This window comes from Sander lucioperca, chromosome 7 (genome assembly GCF_008315115.2).
Source record: "Sander lucioperca isolate FBNREF2018 chromosome 7, SLUC_FBN_1.2, whole genome shotgun sequence".
NCBI classification, from domain to species: domain Eukaryota; kingdom Metazoa; phylum Chordata; class Actinopteri; order Perciformes; family Percidae; genus Sander; species Sander lucioperca.
The window spans coordinates 23,052,213-23,074,148 of NC_050179.1; the positions used below are offsets into that span (position 1 = coordinate 23,052,213).

The 21,936-nt window shown below is 38.9% G+C and overlaps 1 protein-coding gene across 2 annotated transcripts; it reads right to left on the minus strand.

Moving 5' to 3' along the window:
- Positions 1 to 4,536: 4,536 nt before the first annotated feature.
- On the minus strand, positions 4,537 to 18,156 carry LOC116053824 (probable polypeptide N-acetylgalactosaminyltransferase 8). Of its 2 annotated transcripts, none has more exons than XM_031304970.2 (11): positions 18,004 to 18,156; positions 11,059 to 11,392; positions 10,690 to 10,856; positions 9,136 to 9,322; positions 8,093 to 8,290; positions 7,796 to 7,910; positions 5,974 to 6,159; positions 5,671 to 5,808; positions 5,406 to 5,498; positions 5,076 to 5,246; positions 4,537 to 4,817 (listed from the first exon to the last, which is right to left on the minus strand). In XM_031304970.2, exons 1-11 carry the CDS (start codon positions 18,107 to 18,109, stop codon positions 4,698 to 4,700), a joined length of 1,815 nt encoding a protein of 604 aa, XP_031160830.1. In that variant the 5' UTR covers positions 18,110 to 18,156; the 3' UTR covers positions 4,537 to 4,697. The 2 variants fall into 2 exon arrangements, with proteins under 2 accessions (XP_031160830.1, XP_031160829.1); XM_031304969.2 differs by lacking the exon at positions 18,004 to 18,156 and adding an exon at positions 12,679 to 12,964.
- Positions 18,157 to 21,936: the final 3,780 nt, after the last annotated feature.

Here is a 21,936-nt window from a genome sequence, read left to right on the forward strand (position 1 = left end):
ACACACACATACACAGACAGACAGACAGACAGACAGAAAGACACACACACACACACACACACACACACACACACACACACACACACACACACACGCCCAAGAGCCTGGGTCTGTCCGAGGTTTCTTCCTAAAAGAAACTAAATGAAAAGGCTTCTTTTTATTGCAACTCTGCAGAATATTCATGTGACATGGTTGACCAACTTAACTGCCATTAGTTTTGAGTGTGATGAAGAACTCCTGCAGATACAACTGGGCCACATTGCAAACCTCTCATCATATTAGTGAGGAAACTGCCATGTTGCTTCTCTCATCCTGGTCTCTTCAGGCTCTCCAGACTGGACCACACTTGTGGTTTACTGCTAGAATATTACAGTAGGCCACTTTGCTGATTCAGATTTACCACTTGAATCTACAGCACCATACAATATATGATAAACATGCACCAGCCTTTGTGAAAGTGTATGTTCTGAGAGAGAGAGAGAGAGAGAGAGAGAGAGAGAGAGAGAGAGAGAGAGAGAGAGAGAGAGTGAGAGATCTCGGTTGTAACATTAAACGTTTGCATGATTCTGTGTCATCTGCTGCTGCTCCAACAATACAACGGCAGTAAATATTTATATTACTTACCAAGGTTCCAACCCAGTACCTTCTTGCTGTGAGGCCACAGTGCTTACCATTGACCATTCCTTATTGTAATTCAACCACACAATACCTATCATGTATTATATTTTATTATCCAATATTGGCCAACTACTGTTTCAAGGGCTTAGTATGAGCAGTGAACATCTAACGAGCTGGGTGATCCAGGCACAGGCCCAGCAGTGAGGAGGTCTACCATGCTCACCATGAACTCTGGTCCAGTCTGCAGGGCCTGAGGAGACCAGACCAGAATGAGAGAGTCTCCAGTACACTTTTACTTGTTAATGTATGTTCTTCATCACATTGACATGTTCATTGGCAGCTAATGTGGTCAACCATGTCACATACAATATTCTGTAGAGCAATTTAAAAAAGCCCTTATAATTTAATAATATAATATATATAATATAATATATAATATATAATAACTTTTTTTTTACTGGCTGGTGTAAGATTAGAGTAAAGGTAGTCAATAACGCCACACATAATGCTAGGGGAATGCAGATTTTATTTAAAATGTGATTTTAAAATTATTATAATCTTTTTTTAGTCTTTAGTATAATTATTTCTATTTTAAAACAATATCCATTCTGACTCCCTTTGTGGCTATTAATGAATGTTGCTCAATTAAATATTTTATATAACCCTAAATAATTAACTATAGCTTAATCTGACAAGCTACAGGCAAAAGCTAAAGTACATTGTTCTTCTGGCAGTTATTACAGTTCTCATACTTTTATTTTGACACGTTAATGTTACTTCCTGTCCAGAGCGCATTGGTTTTAGTCAACTTTGATCTTAACACGTAAGACCAAAATAACATTATAAACGAGACCTGTGTTCCATCAGATTTTCAATGATTATGCACATTATAAAAATGAGCCCGTATTCTCGCTCTTGGGTTAAAACGGAAACATGAATAACAAAAAAACAACAGTTGAAAAACAAGCAGTTTTCCAGTTAATTTTTAATTTGTATGGACATTGGAAAAACGAGAAAACGAAGCTCATAGTTTTGTTTTTCCATCTTTTCCAACTGCAGCAAACTATATTGCACACTGAATATTAAAACAGAGAATATTGCACAGAATGTGAAGTATTGCACTACACTACAGGGTCCAGTTTAATAACAAAGGGTCCATGTGTCAGACACTTTACTATCTCGAGGCCATGAGATACTATCTCGAGGCCACGAGACCCAACCACACCTCCAATAGTTGCATAGTATTTCCATGTGGAATCTCGCCTAGCCAGAACTCCCATAATTACAATACATTTCCAACAACATTAGATGTCTGAACAAGTTGTCCTGTATCTTTCTAATAATCAGAACTACAAAAGTACTAACAACAATACAATAGTTTAAAACTGATTGGGGAATCCAATCAAACCAGTCAAACCATAAAGGAGGCTTGGTTCTCAAGTTTTGCATGAACCCATGATCCAGTACCTACAGATACAGACCTCTGTACTGTCGAATATCACTCATCCATGAACCACTGTGTTTTCTGAATCATGCTTTTTATACCACCGTTGTCCTTTTCTTCTTTACTTTTCTATCCCCTTATGATTTGTTTGCCTTTTTCTGCATGGAGGCTATTTCTGTCACAGATGATAATGCACAGAAAAGTAGAAATAGATTACTAAGAAGAACATTTTTGGCTTCACCTTCATACGGAGCCCCTAAGGCATGAAAGCCGTATATCGATCACCCCCTAAAAAATGACAAACTTTTCTGGTAAGATACTTGTACTTTTACTCAAGTACTGCTTTCAAGTACTTTATACAAGACTGCTTCTAACAAAAGGCCTCTTGTTCTTCCACCAGGTCCTCAGTGACACATGGTCATTTTTGCCAGAATGCAAATTTGGTGGTCAGCTGCAGCATGGATCTTATGAAACTATGTTGTTGTTGGTGATATACCATTCAAGGGTGATCATTTCGAGTATATCTTCTCCAAACTTACAATGAACACAGACAACTGAGCTATAGTTGTTCAACTGAGCTTCTCAAGAATGACCAGATTTGTACGGTACACTTCTTACTCTGTAGAGGGCATGTTGTGATGTTGAGCACCTGGGCAGCTTTAAGAGATGGTTGGCTATAACTTCACTTAAAAATCATCACAATTCAAACATCAACCAGTTTTATATATATATATATATATATATATATATATATATATATATATATATATATATATATATATATATGCTTTATTTCCAAATGAGGATAAAAAACAATGATTAATATTTGACATTATTTCAAACATAGGCCTTTGTCTCAGCACAAGAAAACAAAATTCTGTTGGCCTGCAATACCAACCCCACGGCCTGTAAAATCCATAACTAAGTCCCAAATATGGCTATCACTTTTCTTGACACTATAATAATTACGTAGGTAATACACAGTATATTCAACCATACATTCTGCATAAGTGGGACCTTTGACACCCAGCCACACCTCCAATAGTTGCATAGTATTTCCATGTGGAATCTCGCCTAGCCAGAACTCCCATAATTACAATACATTTCCAACAACATTAGACGTCTGAACAAGTTGTACTGTATCTTTCTAATAATCAGAACTACAAAAGTACTAACAACAATACAATAGTTTAAAACTGATTGGGGAATCCAATCAAACCAGTCAAACCATAAAGGAGGCTTGGTTCTCAAGTTTTGCATGAACCCATGATCCAGTAACCAGTTATTCCACTGGTTACTGGAATAGTAACCAGTCCGACGGCCGATTATCGGGTTGGTGTGTCAGGGCAATAAGATGTAGCTTTAAGGTTTTAGTTCTATAACAATTGGCCAACTATTACAAATACTACATCTGGAGGCATTTTAATGCAATAGGTTTGGTGCTGTTAGGTAAATTTCAGGTTTGAAAAATATAAATGTTCTTCTTAGTAATCTATTTCTACTTTTCTGTGCATTATCATCTGTGACAGAAATAGCCTCCATGCAGAAAAAGGCAAACAAAAAAGAAAAGGACAACTGTGGTATAAAAAGCATGATTCAGAAAACAAAGTGGTTCATGGATGAGTGATATTCAAGAAAAGGCAGTCGGACTGTGCTTCGGTGTGTCCCGAGGCACTTTTTGGACCTCGGGGAGCCGTTGGCCTTCATTTTGGCTGACCTGACATGCTCAGTCGGAGACAGGGCAGTTGGGGCTCACCCTGAAACAACCTTTGTCGATCTGAAATGAAGACAGATTCAGCAACTGCATGGCCTATTTCTCGCTTAAAATGTTTTGAGAAACACGTTTCGGTTAACTATTTTAGTACAATATGAGATCGTATTCTGAACAAGTTGCCATGACTGTCTGGCTGTGAATTTCTGGAGAAAAAAGACCCACGTGACCTGTTTGTCCTGTCAGCTGCCGGTTTTCATTTTCTGGGAAACAATACAGAGAAGCGGCGCCTGCTGCTATGGAGACGTATTACATTTCGCGCACGCGCAGAGCGTACGCTTAAGTCGGCGTCGCCTTAGTGTGTTTTGAGGCATTTTTTTGGACCTCGGGGACCCGACTGATCAGTCCGACTTCCTTTTCTGCCGACGGTCGGCCGTCTGGTTGGTGTGTAACCTCTCTTATGCTATGCCCCAGGTTTTAATCTGATGAAAACCCAAACATTTGCATTAACTTTTCTGCTTGATAGAATATATTTGGTGTCCTTGAGTGGAAGATTGAAGGGAAGAAAAAGGATCAACATGCATTTATAAATTGCATAATTTTGGGTATCTCCTTCATAAGCAGTATTTATAAGATGATGTGTGTCAGCGATCCCAGCAATGCTCTTTGCCACACAATAACTGTAATATAGACAGACCTCCTGGGAGACAGCTTGCATATCTTTGACAGTACCCTGGTCCAATTAGCAAATATAACTCTTCAGTTTTATATAACTCTTTTTTTTTTATTGGCAGAATAATAAATAGTACAAATAATGACTTTGTCCATTCATAAACTGTTGAGCAAATGTCCATTTTACACATTCAGGTGATATTATTCACTGACCAATGAGCAGAGAAGTTCACTTCTTGTTGGCCACACGCTTTAAAAGGCTTTGATTATGTTTTGGATTTCCCATTTTTGGCCAGAGCATTCCTGTATTAGAAGCAGGCCGTTCTTAATCTCCAGACACCTTTTTGTATCTCTGTTCTTCAGTTCTTTGCCCTGGAGAAGAAAAATAAGTGTCAAATATGCAAACGCACAGCCTGTCATACAATATTTAGACAATCAGTCGATAGTTTGAGCTATGAGTCACCCTGAACTCATCCACCCTATGTTTTATATAAAAGGGTGAGACACACTGACTTTTAACTTTTACTATTTTACTGGAATAAAAAAAAAAAAATCCTTTTGCCACAGCTCTTCCCTGACTTTTATATACTTTGCTATTTGTTTTAATAATAGTTTAACAACGTGTAATACCTGAGTGAAGTCCCAGTAAATCCCCATTCCTTTCTGCTTAGCCTCTTTGCAGTTATGAAGGCCAGGCTCCGTTTCTTTTTTCCCCGGGTCAGTTAAACACCGGTTGTCATTGTACTTGTGGGACTTGATGCCGCCGATATAGAGCTCACCATCTGACCGATAATAACACATCTAAAAAAAAATAATAATAATTAAAAGTCAAGCAGAAAGCAGATTGGTCAGTTACTGTAAATAAGCCAAACGGCAGCAAAGACACAATATTTCCAATTGCCACTGGTAACTTTTCAGTGACTATAATCATTAATCTTGACAACCACTTGCTTTACTTACTTGAGGTCCATAGTAGTAGCAATTGTAGGCAATGGGTGTGTGACCTGGTACTGGTCCTTGGTCTATGCACCTGTCAGCATCAAGATTCCTCATCTATAAATGGGGGAGTTCATCATTTTATCAAACCCAATGAAAATGTATCCAATACTATGACATGTATCATTAAAATACACAATATAATGTAGCAGTGCACATGTGGCGCGCACACCCTGCAGTACTGCCTCTAACACACATACAAAGATACATTAGATACAACTAAACTTACTCCTCCATAGGCAACTAGGTCAGTCAAGGGATCCAACTTGGGATACACATTTTCCAGATACCATTTGAAAGGTTTACAGTGCAACCTTTCCCTCAGTTTTTTCCTTTCAGAGATATCCCCAATGTCAATTCCGTGATTCTGCAGAGAATAAGGCATGATTTGTTTGTCACATTTGTACTCATAAGATAAGCTTTTCATTATGGACCCTTGGACGTTCATTCTGCATCCTGTGTGTATGAGGCATGCAGTATTCCATAGAAAGGGCGTCATTATTTTTGTTGTACTTGACTACATTTGAAGTACCTCAAACGGCAAGTTCCAAGCCAAGTTGACGTTGTGTTTGTATTCATCCATCCAGACTTCTGCTACCCTCAGGGCGTTTCTCTTCATGGCTTTGCTCAGGTCAGGCATGTAGGGCTTGTGGGCCCTCTCAATGTGGGCGATCTTGGAGCATGGAACTACTTCAATACTGCCTCCACATGTCCACACCTATATGAGCAACAAAAAAGCTTAGCTTTATACTACTTGATAAAAACGGAATAATTGATCAGTTACCAATGATAATTGTGCAAGTGCAAAGCATGAATAAAAACAAAGGTTAAGAGTTAATAAGAGCTACTTAGAAATTCACAAACTGTGGGTAGCACCGCCACTTGTTATATGCACTTAACAGTTTGTAGGGCTCCATCTCTGGGAGACCCCTGCAGCTGACCCATAAAGTTAATAATTATAATAATAGAACATTTGCCAGAGAACCAGTGGAGACTCAAGGAAGTTACTACTCCTAGCCAACAAATAGTCCCTCAGGGGAATTTTTGTACAGATTTCATTATATTATATTATATATGAGTGCCAAAAGGACACAACTGAAATAATGACAAATAGAAAACAAGGCATAACAGTGAAATGGCTCAAGTGAGCTTAACGCTGTGCTAAAAGGTGGGTAGATCATGCTAACAACACTCGGGGTGCGTTATCAGACTTTACAGGAGAACCAAAACAAATTTTGATCAAACTTGAATCAGCAGCTATTGCCATGTACTGAACACAATATTTGATTATTTTGTGTTATCAGATTGAACATTATCATAAACAGACAATATTGCTACAGTTTAGATTGAAAACTATTTATTGATCTTAAAAATGACAAGAGTGGGCCTTTTTGACACAAACAGTTTCCCCAATATGATTCAGAATATGGGCTTATGGAAGTAAGCAATTGTAAACCACATTCATTTTATTTAAAATGCATTAATTACACTTCAATCCACACTGAATAAAGATAAGAACAAATATCTTCATCTTGAAGTAATGCTCAGCAACTTTCATCAAGGCTTTTACTCTTAAAATTTTAAAACCGTCGTTAACACATACACTATTTATATAACCGCATGTGCATTAACCTTTTATATAAACATTTACTTACTATTCTGTACATTCATTAGTATGTCTGGAAAATGTTTGTGCTAAAAAGGCGTATCCCACTGTTTTGCCATTTTTACAATGTTTGATAAGTATTTTTAAACCTTAACTGTAGCAATAGTGAGCATCTTATAACACAAAAAGATCAAATATTGTGTTCATTACATGGCAATAGGACTCAACTCTGGTCAAAATCTATTTTGGCTCTCCTGTAAAATCTGACATAATGCCTTGTGTTGTGTTAAATAATTTAGGTTTAGAGGTGCTGGTGGGTGGATTATGTTACCTTAGGACAGAGACAGGCTAGCTGTTGTCTTCCTGTTTCCAGTCTTAATGCTAAGTAAGCAAAGTGGATGCTAGCTGTAGCTTGTTATTTACCATACAGACACAAAAGTGGTATCAATCTCATTTAACTGTCAGCAAGAAAGTGAACAAAACATGATCCAGTTAAGTCTAAATCGAGTAATCCATGTATTTCAAGGTTTATTAGACGCAAACACTGCACAGCTGTTAATAATACTATGATACAGGATTATACAAATCTGGAAAGATATTACGGCAGGAATCTGTCCCAACGATTGTGAGGTAACCAGTTCTGGTTTTACTAAGTAAGAGGGGCAATTGTACTGAACCCGTGGATCAACTTGCTACAAGTTGGCCCGGGACTGTGCCATCAGGTGTTAGATAGGTGAAGCTTACTCACTCGAATGCCCAGCTCAACATTTTCTCCACCGTACACTTTCATTCCTTCATCGAGGAGTCCGATTTCTCCCAGATACTTTCTTTCAGCAACTAGGATCCCCATGACCGATGGACTTCTGGAGTGAAAGAAGAGACCCGTTACTACTGTATAATTTAAAAACATGTTGAATCACCATAAGCATAAAAGTAAAGCTTTCAGATCATTAATAATGCCTTATCCAAGATACGTATATGTATACGATATGTTTGACACATATGTAAGTTGGAACAAGACTGAGCAATTTCACTTAAAACTTACTTTCCAGGCAACGAGCCGTCTTTGAGTTTGTAATACTCGTCTGAAAAACTCTCATACATGCACCATAAAGCCCAGTCGAAGGCGTGTGATGCTGGCTGGTATGGAATAACCGTGAGGTCATCAAAGTTTACTTTGTCAAACACAGGGGATGTCACCACCGTTCGGTCAGCCTTGATCTGCGTCAGCAGGGGTTCCGCCCTGAAAGAGGGGAAGGGAGGAGAGGTGACTTACCCATCACTTCATTAAACTGTTGTTTACCTGTCTCTTTCTATGAAATGACTGTAACTCCGGAATGGGAGCTGGCATGTGTTCTGACGTGCCATTCACTCCTTTAGTTGATCAGAGGCTGCTGAGATCAAGCATTCCAAACAGACAGAACACATCCAAATGGTTTTGAATACTTCCATCTCCTGTACATTAAGTTTCATTTGTACGCAACCCAAGGGAACATTGGTGCAGCATTTGGAAGGTGGAGGGAGCTTCAGACTGAAAAATGTTCAATTTTGATGCAGAGATCTAGTTAATGTTACCCAAGTTAGACTGTTTTGTTTTGCCTAAAGCACAATTACAAAGTCAGCTTGCCAAACTTACTATTGCAGTATAAATGAGCCTGTGACTAGAAGGTTGCAAGTCTGAGCAGCACTCGCCCTACCCTCGTTACCACCACTGTGCAAGACCTTTAATGCCCTCATTGCCTACGTGGTAATGCCAGTACACCCGACTGTGGTTGTACTGGGATAAGTCTGTACTTGGACTGGGCTGTTGCAAATGTGTAAACAGGGCGTTCCGAAAAAAGTTGTTGTTAGCAAAACATATTGTGGTTTATCAAGGGCTAAGATGTGAGGTACGCCAACTTTGGCATCAGCTCACCAGAGTCAGTTTGCACTTGGTGGTGGTATAGACACTTCCCTGCATACCATTTGATAACTGTAAACATGGTAAACTTATAGCACCTTTAATGTGGAATCAAAAATGACATACATGCCAGTGAAAATGGTATACATAAACCAGGCATAAAAGATTTATTGTTGCCTCATTCTTACCACAGCTCATGGACTTCGATGTGCGCATCCAGGATGGCCACCACGTCAGCAGTAGCAGCCCTCCAGCCAGAAGCCCTGGCGTGAGACAGGCCATAAGACACATTGTGCCTCACCCTTTTAATAGAGAGACTGGGGTCCTCCTGCTCGAGCGACTTCACGTACATGTCAAGGTCACCCTTCAGGTTTTCTAAATTGAGAGAAAATGCGGGCATTTATTTTTTTATTTATTTTTTTGATTAGGGGTGTGACAGATATTTTTACCATAGAAAGTTTAGACGGGGCAGTGACACCAGTTTCCATACCGATTACCCAGAGTGCAAAGTACACTTAAAATTTTGAGAGCAACAGTTGTGATCGTAGATGTGCCTCACATGCTCACAAACTACATGATGCAATTGAAATGAAATTTAAACATTAAGTTGATGTTGTGACGGTATCCAATTTGAAGTTGTAGTTAGTGATGATGTACTGACTAAAAAGGTGTTTCTAATGTTTTATTCACCCATGCATGTACATTAGGATGGACAAGAATGAGAAACACCATTAGTATATTGCAATCCAGTGCCACTCCACCACTAATTACAGTTTTGAAATGACTAAATGCTGTTACATCATACTGGGGTTTATGTGCTCTTAAAAAAAGGAGTAAAATGCTTATTTGCCTTTTCTTGTTGAGAATTGAGAGGATCGGCACCACTATCATGTCTGTCTGGTAAATATAAGGCTACAGCCAGCACTTGGTTAGCTTAGCATAAAGACGGGGAACAAAGGAAAACCACTAGCTTGGCTCTGTCCAAAGCTCACAAAGTCCACCTTGCCGAAACTCTAAAGCTCACTAATAAACACATACAGTATTTGTTAAATGTGTACAATAACCGTGATATAAAAACGCCAATGTATGGTTTTCCTGGGGGTTATGTGCTGGAGCTTTACCATCCTAAATTCTTGTTGTTACCATATCTATGGCACAAAAAAAAAAATTGTTGTTTTCATACTTTTTTGAACAGATAAAACAAACAAGGTGTAACATATTAATCAGTGAGCTTTAAACGTACTAGTAGGCAGATTGTTTTTTGTTTTTTTCTAACTTTGGACAAAGCCGGGCTAGCTGTTTCCACTCTTTATGCTAAGCTAAGCAGCTGCTGACTGTAGCATAATATTTTACCATACATAGCCTCTATGATAGTAATATCAACCATGGCATGCCATCTAATTCTTGGCAAGAAAGTGAATACCGGTACATATGTTTTCCAAAATGTCCCAATTCCCAAAACTATTACCTTAAATCCAAAAGTTCATGTGACAAAATGCATTTTAGGAGATTTTACAAGACTGCTTAGAAAAGTAGCTACATTCAAAAAAAATACAATCACAAAATAACAACCATAACATAGATTACAGCCTAAAAAAAGTTAGAATATGAGCAGCAGTGGCACAATGAAACATGATTTCAGCCTGTCATGTCTCATAGTATGACAGTAGCCTATGTACATAATGGATCAACGTGTTTATGACACATGTTTGCACAATCTCATCCATTTGCACTTAACTTACCTTCAGAGCTATTGTCATCCACCAATATTATCTCCTTCAGCAGGTGTTTAGGGGTGCGGTCAATGATGCTGCGCATAGCTCTTTTGATAATAGACAGGGCCTCATTCAGGTAGATCAATACTACTCCAATACTTGGTAAGTCTTCTGGGTAACTCTTTTTCAGACACCTATTCAGAAACAGAAGGATTTCTAAAACCACCGTCTTTCCATCAGTAAGCTGTGTAAATGCTTTATCTAAAGACAAACCATGTGAACAGAGAGCTGAAGGATAATCAGCAAACAATGAACTGGATAGGAGGGGCCCTGTCTTTATCTTTTATCTGTATATGACTTAAATGACAGCTCTGGCATCATAGGAAATTGTTGTACCTTGGATCCCTGGTATCTGGAAGAGCTCGGTCTAGAGGAAGGCGATCGCTGAGAAAAACGTTGTATCCATACTTGTCAAACAAAACCTGTGCCTCTCTTTGGTCATCCTCCGAGAGATTCTCCCCCCACGTCACGAACAGGGGAGATTTGGGAAACAGTTTATTAGACTTTTTCTCTTGGTCCGGGACTTTTGCTTCAGGTTTCTCTTGCTGCTCTGGCTGTGTTTTGACAGCTGGCTGTTCGACCTCTGCAGCTTTTCTCCATCTGAGTCTGTCCTCTTCGAGCATTTTCTGCATGGTGTCCTGCTTTTTCTCAAAAGCTCTGACTACATTGTCTTGACAAAAGGATGACAAGGACAGAGTCAAATGAGCAGCATGATTACTGATGACTACATGTTTTCTTATTTAAAATAAAGCATTTTTGGTAACACTTGACTTGAAGGTATCTACATAAGAGTGACAACCCTAACCCTAACCCCAACCCTAACCATTGTCATCACAAAAAACGAATGACACTTACTAAAAGAAGTGTTATGTCATAAACATTTATGACTTGTTTATAATGTTTATGACACGTTCAGTTTTTTTTTTTAAGATTATTTTTTGGGGCTTTTTCCCTTTATTATGAAAGGAGGAGAGAGATGGGGGATGACACGCAGCAAAGGGCAGCAAGTCGGATTCAAACCCGCGTCGCTGCAAAGGACTCAGCCTACACGGGTCGAACACTCTAACTGGGTGAGCTAGAGGCCGCCCCCATTATGACACCTTCATGACTCTTATGTAGATGCTACCTTTAAGTAAATTGTAACCACAGTTTTTCTTGAGATGAATGTTCTCTAGATGGATTCTACATAAAATAAAATGGTATTGATACCCAGATGGAAGCACAAGAGAGAGACTAAATACAAAAGGATAAAAAAAAATTTTTTAAATACATTAAAACACAAAAAATATAATAGACAGCAAACGTCAAGAAAAGTTCCATTAGAAGCCATTCATCTAATGTTTGACTCCACATCTGCAATTATTCTTTTGGTGACACTTATCTTGTTTTAATGCAATATCATTTTGTCAGATGATTGAAAGCATAAAATACATTTGAGTAACTACTTGTGTAGTGAACGGACATTTAATTATTTGCTTACCTTTCTAACACTGAAGGAATGTTAATGTCACGGAAGTTAAATTTCATTTTTTTTATTTCGAACCTATATATATATATATATATATGTTTGAAATAAAATATAAAAATACAAAAGTGCGTAGCAACACACCAAAGGAAAAAGAACATCTATACAGTGTTACAAATAATATTAAAAATACTATTGCAATTAATATTTTCAAAAACTGTCTGAAAAGGAGCAGGATGAAGCCTAAGCTTGTGATGTTTCCCACCTCTCATTCAACTTGAATTCATTCCTTTATATATCATATATTTTTACAACAGGATAACCAATATACACAACAATACATCTCTAATTTTACACGTACCAAATCCTTTTATTTATTTATTTGCGTTTTAAGTAAGTCAATAACCCATTTCTGTAACCCACCACCCCATAACAAATCATACAGAACCCGACTTTCTGTCCATTTCCCCATCTCCATTGCTTCAACTCACGGAGATTGTTGATGCTTGTCTCCAGGTCAGAAAAACTCCTGCTCATACGCGGTGTGTCCAGCTGTTTGTCAGTCTCATCTTCAGGCTCATATCTACCCTTTAGAAACATGCCCACGTAGACGAGGAGCCCGATCCCCCCCAGTATGACGATTGACCGCTTGAACGACACCCGTCTCATAGTGATAACACACAGACTGAACTCCCAGCAAGGGAATGGAAAACCTTGAAAGACACGCGCGCAGCGACCTTAGACTAGGCTACTGGACTGACAGCTTCAACCAGACAAGTGGCATTGTTTATTTGGATGTGCGTGAGCAGTGAGGTGAGACCTGTTCTTCCTGTATTACTTGCTCCTAATAAGCGCAGGTATTCCCAATAGTGGGCTGAGCCCAGGCTGAGCCGTGTGGTCAAATGCGTAACTGCAGCTGAAGGAAAATGTATTACAATAAGCTCTTACAATACATTGACAAATAAAGAAAACTTTTAGGGGAAACTGTGAGAAGGTAGAGACGGCAGGTAAGCTTTTTTTTTCTTTTATATATATATATATATATATACAAATTTGAAGTACTTTTTTCAGAGGGAAAACGTGTACTTTTTACTCCACTACATTCATCTGACAGCTTACTAGTTACTTTACAAATTAAGATTTTAACCCACAAAACACATGTAGCTTATAAAATACGATGTTTTATTATAAATTTTACTACACAAAAATATATAGGCCTACAAGTAGAGTTGAAATGATTAGCCGATTAAACACAGAACAGTTTGGAATGTTAGGATTGAGTACTTTTACTTGTAATACTTTAAGTACATTTTTCTAATGATACTTACATACTTTTACTTAAGTAACATTTTCAATGCAGGACTTTTACTTGTAATAGAGTATTTCTTCAGTGTGGTATTAGTACTTTTACTTAAAGGTGCAGTAGGTATGACTTATAAAACTAACTTTCTGTCATATTTGCTGAAACTGACCCTATGTTCCAGTAGAACTACATGAAGCAGGTCATTTAAAAAAAATGTGAAAACAGTGCGATTTGCAAAAATCCACAGCTCCCTGTTCAGATGCACCAATCAGGGCCAGGGGGGGTGTCTAACTGTCTGTCAATCACTGCTCATGCACACGCATTCATTCTCCCTTGTGGGGGGAGGGGCTTAGGAGACCGTTTTGGGCTTCAGCAGGAAGGGTGGAGGGACTGAGAAGTTGTTGATGTTCAAATGTTTTGGCTAAGTCCTGGATCTTCACAATCCTACCTACGGCACCTTCAAGTAAATGATCTGTATACTTCTTCCACCACTGAATATAGGCTATATATATTAGCAACAAGTCAATGTAATATTTGTGACATTAACAACACAGTACTTAGTAAATGAATGCTCAAATACTAACACAAGCAATTGTTTAAGCAGGCTTGACATAACAAAGAACAAAGAAATAGAGGTTAGATCTTGTATTTGTTGCGGTCTGTGCTGTGGGTTTGTGGTTCTGTGTCTTATTCTGGATAAAGGGTGCTATTATGTGACAGTTATCATGTCATGTTGAATACATGTATTTCTGACTCAATATTGCATTGGCACAGTTATTTACATAATTCAAAATGCAACTAAATTCAAATTTCACAATATTGTTTATGATTTATTAGATTTGCTGCATGTAAAACACTAGTCAGTTCATAGTAACATCCGTAGGACAGAGAAGACATTAAATTGGGGTACATACAAGGCAAAGGTCACAAAATAATCAAACCCCCTTTCAAAATAGTTAAACCCATATGAACAAAAGTTACCTGTGGTCTCTTGTATCTGGAAGCTTCCTGTCTAGTGGCAACTGGTTACTCAGGAAGACAATAGGCACGTTCGAGATGAACTGCGCCTCGAGAGCAGGCGACAGTTTCCAGCCGATTCCAGCAGCCTTCAGTCTGAACAGGAAGTCACAGAAACACTGTGGTCCGATTCCGATTTAATAAAATGTTATCAGACCCATATATCAGCTTGTACACATGTCTCCAGTTGTTTTTTATTATGACTGAGTAGCTGTCAAAATGCTCTACATGCGATCTGTTGCTGATTTTAATTAACAACACACTGTAGGTGATCCGTAATCTGAACGGATTTAGTCTCTCTGACTTCTAAACGTAACTATAAACTACCTAGTGCATCTGTCGGTTCACGATCTGTGCTGCCTGCACGATCCGTCATGGGCATGCGCAAGATGTTCGCGCATGCACAGATGATAATCCTGTTTTACCAAGGATACGACACTGCACAATCTGTTCCACGCTAGCCTCCACCTGGAAGCTAATGTTAGTTTAGCTAACAGCTAATTTCGGCTAACCATTAGCTGACAGCTTGATTCAGTCTAAAATAACATTAACTCAAACTAAACACTTGGAAAAGCAGGCTACAGCTAAATTAAGACCTTACAGTAATAACAATAAAGACAAGTATTGATTGATTGTATTTTAAATGAGCACAAGTAGAACTGACGTAACAGCTGTTATATATTTTAACGGTTATTTTCAGGTTTTATTTTGAGGGTCTTTTAAAGTTATTACATGCTGTCTCAGCTAGCGGTTAGCCGAATTAGCTGTTAGCTAAACTAACGTTAGCTTCCCGGTGGAGGCTAACGGCAGACCGCTACAACTACGACCGGAAGCGCGGAACAGATCGTGCAGTGTCGTATCCTCGGTAAAACGGATTATCATCTGCGCATGCGCGAACATCTTGCGCATGCGCATGACGGTTCGTGCGGGCAGCACAGATCGTGTACCAACAGTATCCATACATCTGAAATAGAGCTTCGGCCTCCTTCTGTTCCCCCTTAGACAGACCATCACCCCACTGTGCAAACAGGATGGAGTGTGGATATAACTTTGGCATCACATCTTCTCTTTTTCTTGGTCCACATTTGAAAAAGGTCCATCGATAGAGCTCTTTTGACCATATACTGTACTTCTATCAGCTTTACTTTGGATTGTGTTCATAAAAAGACAAAATGGAAATTAAAAAAACTGTTTGCTGAAAGGAATGGTAAGCTTATCAGTGCTGCATGCTCTTCTAACACTTTCTCAGTCGAGCAAATATAGTACAAAACATCTTAAAAGTTTTTTTTCCTGGTGTTATCCACACCAATTTCAATGCTGCACTGTTTGAATATTCGACACAATACAACAACTATATTTAATATAGTACAATACAATTAATAAGTAATACAATTAAGGCTATTTTTAAATCGAACTCTATCGGTGACCTATGCCATTTTTTTAGAGGGTGACCATTAGCTTCCTGTGGGCGACTAGGCGCTCACAGGCACTGTGTTGGCGATCCCTGATGTATTGTGTCTAATGTTCCATTAATGTCTATCTATATTATAGATGGGCATTAATGGAAGCTAGATATCAGTGTACATACTTGTGTGACAGATACATCTTAAAACTTACAAGGAACTTCTGTTCTTTGTGTTTTCCCTGCCGAAGCATCATTGTGTGATTTCACTTTTTGTTGATTTGTTGTCATTTTAAATTTTTGCATTAAGTCAGAACATTACAGTTTATACCATACACAGTGAGAATTCTCACCATTCTGATTAGCTGGAAGGTGTCCCTTAATGTCTGTAATAGACAGTAAAACTGGGTGTTTTCAATGTAGGACCTTAACTTTCCCAGGAGATTTTTTATTACTGGTCTTTTTTCTTAAAGCTGGGGGAGGCAGTATATTTGGCGTAGTTAGGCAAAAATTCCACAATAATCTTTCAGCATATTGTAATTCAAGTGGTCTGATAGAAAAATTGACTCCTGCATCTCGTCCTTGGTTCTGTATTAATTATAAATAATATGACATGTTTGGATGTGGAATGTTTGTGTTTGTGTGCACAACGGACAGGTGACTCCGATGTTTGTTTATATTGTATCATGTCTTGTTGATACTTACTTGAGCGTGACTAGGATGTTCTTCTGTAGATTGTTGGAGCAGACAATGCAAGAAAATTCTCTGTGTAAACAGACAGTTTTATCTTATCTTATTCAACTCTAGCCGTCACGGGAGAATGGCCAATCACAGGTCAATCAAAGTGTTCTTATTGGCTGTTCTGCCAATGCAGTTGCGCATGCACGTTCCTTGTTAACCGTAGCCAAAGACTCAGGGCTGCAGCTAATTCAAAGCTAAACTATTAGATGAGATACTTTATTGTGATCCAACAAAATGTGTAAAAAAGTTGTCCAGTTTATTGCCCAGGTAGCCGACATTTGCTGTGAAAACAGTCCTCGGGTTAGCCTTTACCTTAGCATGAACACCGTCTTGTTTACGCTTCCTCTCACACAGCCTCCGGCGTCTCCTTGTTTGGATGGCAACAGCCTGCAAGAACATAGGCCGAAGCCGCGGCACTGCCTACTGCTGCCATCTGAACGAGTAGACGCCAGAGGCGGTGTCAGAGGAAACGTTAATGCTGCAGACCAGCCGTTTAGCCAACTTAAATGAATAATAATAAGGTAAAACCACTGCTGAGTGAACAGAAAAGGTTGCTAGCCTGGGCAGGCTAGCTACACAGAATAAATCTCCATGGTAATGTATCTGCCTCTGCTTTTGTGAAACCGAGTCAAGGCTTAAGTCATCCAGGATGACTGGGAAATCCCGGCTTAATCCACTATCTAGGTTTTGTGAAATAGCCCTCCGGCGGATCCACAGCCGAACTATTTCACATCTCCGCTTTACAAAACATGACTCCTATCCCATGTCCCCTTCAGTAGCCTGCTTAGCACTATATTTATGCATCCCAAGAAAGCTCCTCAGTCAGCGGCATCCTTACCACCCACTACTCCTTCAGCAAAAAATTGAACCATTGAATCATAAATTTATGAAAACCAAGGTCACAATTTCATTATATACATCATCACAGACCCTAAAGCTAATGCTTGTCCTGCTGACTCTGCCAAGTCCCTCTGAAAATCTCAGGTTTTCATTAAAGACAAAACCAATTAGAAATATACGTATATATTATAAATATAAATTGCTCTGCTGCTCAAATTGCTTTCTAACCTGTATAATCTGTGCTTTTTCAATTCTTGTAAATTAACCTCTTTCACTGCAACCAACACAATTCCATTAGCATACAACAACAACATTTATGTGGTCTTTCAGCTACACTCGTGCGTGTGCATGAGTTTGCAATAAAAATGTCTTCCTCTTCAATTACTTTCGATTACAGATCTTTAATATAATAAGTTTACTTCATTACCAATCCGTTGTTATGCGATTACAAAGCCAGAACTTTACACTCGTCGTTTAACTCTTTTTTAAGGTTGCTTCTGAATTGGCACTCACCCAGCTTATTTAGGATCTTTTCAATCCTGTCCAGTTTCCTCCTCACAACCTCTCGATCTGTGACTCGCTCTGTAAAAGATATGCCTGTTCTCCAACTCACGATCATGTAAATTATGATGTAGATTAAAAAGTCTTCAGTTATTATAGCTCCTCGCAATGTCTTCATTGTGCTTTCACACAAAGGATTACATTAGTTATTCTGTCTCTTCTCTATAGGCAGCAGCTTTACAGATACGTTGTACAATAAAGCAGATCTTATCTTAAAGATACCATTGCTTACCATATGCAAGTCAAGTCAAGTTAATTTATTTATAGAGCACATTTAAAACCAACCTAGGCTGAACAAAGTGCAGCTTAAATGACTATCAGTTTACAGTGGTTTAATGCCTATAATTAAAATCAACAAAATAGCATGATTTAATGAGGCTGATATAAGAACAGAGTCAACACACTGCTTTTAAGGGGAACTACAACATCTACATATAAGGGACTTTCCGACCGGAGGGATTTTTGCAGTTCTTAGAACCAAACGTTCCTAGAACACTTTTTTCGTCGTGTTCCGAGAGGAAAAATGTGGGAATTTTTAAGTTCCTCTGGCCGCAGTAGCGTACTTTTTTAGCTCCTACTTCAGAGCAGGGTCTTTTCATTTTTCCCTTTTCCTAGGTGTACTTGATTGGTCGAAATTATAAGTCACGCCCACTGCCAACTCGGAACTTGCAGACAGAGCAACAACCAACAACGGGACATTTTTAACAATTTTCACCATCTTATTCATCATTAAATTCACTTCTGACAACATTTTAGGCGAGAAATTAACTGTTTAGATTTTGAATATAGGCAGTCTTGCGAAAATTGATGCCGAATTGACAATTTGCTTCAAAGTTTTCGGAGTTGAGAGCCTCCATGAAGTGAGGCGACAGCCAGCAAGCACCTGCCCCGGCCTCTAGCTCGTCGCTCAGCCAGTCACGCTCAGACACCTCGCGGTAAGCTGGATGTCTCTCAGACCGCTCTCGTAAATAAGAGGCTTTTATTTCGCCGTTGACGGTTCGTTTGTTTAAATATCACAACACATGTCCATCAAGATTAACGGGAACCTGTGGTTAACTGTCTTTTCGGAGTTAAACTCCACAAGCGTGTCCTGCGGCTCGCCGACCGTCACACACACACACACACACACACACACACACACACACACACACACACACACACACACAGTCACACACACACACGTCCACAGCGCAGCAGGCAGAGGCGGGGTCTGTTCCGAGTATAATAAAGCCCCGTCTGTGTTGAGCAAAACATTGCGTTACAAATATACAAATAAAAATAGTTTGTTTGCACATACGTGCACTTGCTAAAAGTTCATACTTCCTCCATGCTGCTTTGTTGTTGTTGATGTATGTGGCGCTAAGGTCTAGTGACGATGCTATAAAGACCGTTGCCGTGCTTGTGTCACTCCCTTACCCTTCCTACCAGTCCCTATGGCCACTTGGCCAGTGGGAATGCAAACGGAAAAAAAGATTTTCGGGGAGAGTAGTTCTTAGAACTGCTTAGAAGTGTACTTTTCCTCTAAAAAGTACAAGTACTATCTGGTCGGAAAGCACCTATAGCCTAATAGTACCTTGCTGACTTGAGGGTGGACAAAGTACACCAGTATTTACTGTGCCTACAAGCATGTTGAACCTTGATTTTAATCATGTTTGGTTTTACAACATGCAAATATCTTATCAATGACAACCTGGAGCATATGTGGGTCAGTCTTTATTACTTGCAATACTTATATACAGTACTTTACTGGAACTATCATTGTACACATATTACACTTAAGATTATGGTCCTCTCGGCAGTCACCGTTCCACTTATGTATTATTTTAAAGTATAGTTTTTATTTTATTGTACATAATTTAGCTTTTTACTTGTATTTTTTGCTCATTTTTGTGATTGATGTGACTTGGCTGCTGTTACACTGCAATTTTCTTTAGGGATGAATTAAGTACTTTATTAGCTTTATACATCCGAACACTTAATTTCTTAACTGATCAGGCTCTGTCAGCTACTTCTAAGTACTGTTACATTTACTAATTGTATTCAAGTCTAAACCTAAATTTGACCTCTCCAGGAAATGTTAAAGTGCCAGAGCACGTTTTTCTCCCATCCTGGAATTCTGTGTGGATTAGCCAGACCCTCCTCCGCTCCGCAGCGTGTGGATGGTGTGGCAAAGCGAGACTATGCTTTATGTTACCTATTATCAAATGTCGCCATTTGCTCTATTCCGAGGCCCAGAGTTTCAAACAAAGTTATTTCATTGCTGACCACCTACCCAACTAATGCATATGTCATTCCATTAGCTTCAGGGTCTCTGACAGCATTGATAATGGCCTTGGCCACATTCACCACCTGAGGGAGAAAAGAAATGGTTTAGTTGGGTTCATATGATAAGCACATCACACAGTAGAGTTATTCAGCGTGCATTGTTTCCTTTAGACAAAATGGGACAAGTGTAAATATTGGAAACCTAAGTTAATCAGACAACCAGTTTGTTTTAAAGTACTAGGTTTGTCACTATTCTCCAAATCCACGATTCGGTTTGACTTACAGATTTAAGATCCCAATTTGATTCAATAAAAATAAAAAAAATCAGCAGTGACGGCAATGCCACATCAATAGCGACTAGATGGCAGAAGGGTGCTTTACAACAACAGTTTAAGTTCATCAGAGTTTACAAGGTGCACTTGAATGCACCATGAGTTTAACGAGGTGCATCTGAATACACCATGAAGTCCCTTCAGAGCCCACATGCTTTACCGTTTGTTGTTTGTTAACATAACTCGGGGCTTGGCAAAATGTCACACTGGTTACTTCAGGACACGGGGATTTTTTTCTTCAAAAAACGTTGGCACTGTATTTGGTCTTGCAACATTCCTGTTGTCAAATGCAGACACTACCTTCAATTAGGCACCTTACACAGATTCAGCTACTTAGCTTCACTTTAGGTTGTACTGGCAATGATGGCTTCATTGTAAACAACCTCACAAAGTGAGAGACTGTTACTGCCATGCACACACCCATGGCATCAGGATTATGTCATATCTGGTCTCTTACCACTAAGGACATTACTGAACCAATAGCACGACTATACTACCGAGCACTTAAGATCCACAGTAATCTTCCAAAGTGGTCTCATCATTGCAGTGCACTCACACACACAAATGCTTTGACTTACCAGAACTACGTAAACAGCCATGCTATTGCATTTTATTTTCAGATTCAAAATAGCTCTTTACCAGCACTTACAGTTCTTCTTCCGACACACAATATGAGACCACTGCGCTTCACTAGATCAGTCTCACGGGCACTCATTCCAGTTCCCCCATACAAAACTACGGTCAGAAATCATTTTTCTATATTTACACCAAAATTTGGAATGACATTCCCCATCACATTCGAACATTATCATCCATCACATATTTCAAAAAGTCATATAAACTGTTTCTTCTTGATAGTCATAATTGCACACACTGCTTGTTCATGTATTGTTTTTAGTCTTGTTTTTCTGTATTTAATGTTTTATTTGTTTGCATCTGTCTAGTCAGTAATAACGTCCTGTATAAATGTGCCGAAATTGTGTTCATTGTTCTATGTTGCTGCAGAACAGGAACCTGCTGTAAACCAGTTTTTAAACTGAGTCAGGCCCGTTTATTGTAACTTAATTGTTGCTTTTAAATTTTCCTGTATAATAAATGAAATGAAATGAAATATCTCGCGAGCGCGATAAAACATGCTCAAGAGCAAATTATATCATTTGATACGTGCAGATATTACTCTTTGCGCTCCAATTCAACTGAGAGTGAACTATCATTGTACACATATTACAATTAAGATTATGGTCCTCTCGGCAGTCACTGTTCCACTTACGTATGTATTATTTTAAAG

Excerpts from the sequence above, each read along its gene's own strand:
- LOC116053824 (XM_031304969.2), bottom strand. The coding sequence starts at position 12,856 with ATGAGACGGGTGTCGTTCAAGCGGTCAATCGTCATACTGGGGGGGATC. Across the intron at positions 7,911-8,092 it reads GACGGCTCGTTGCCTGGAAA|AAGTCCATCGGTCATGGGGA; the intron begins GTAAGTTTTAAG and ends CTTTCACTCCAG. Across the intron at positions 6,160-7,795 it reads ATGTTGAGCTGGGCATTCGA|GTGTGGACATGTGGAGGCAG; the intron begins GTGAGTAAGCTT and ends TTGCTCATATAG.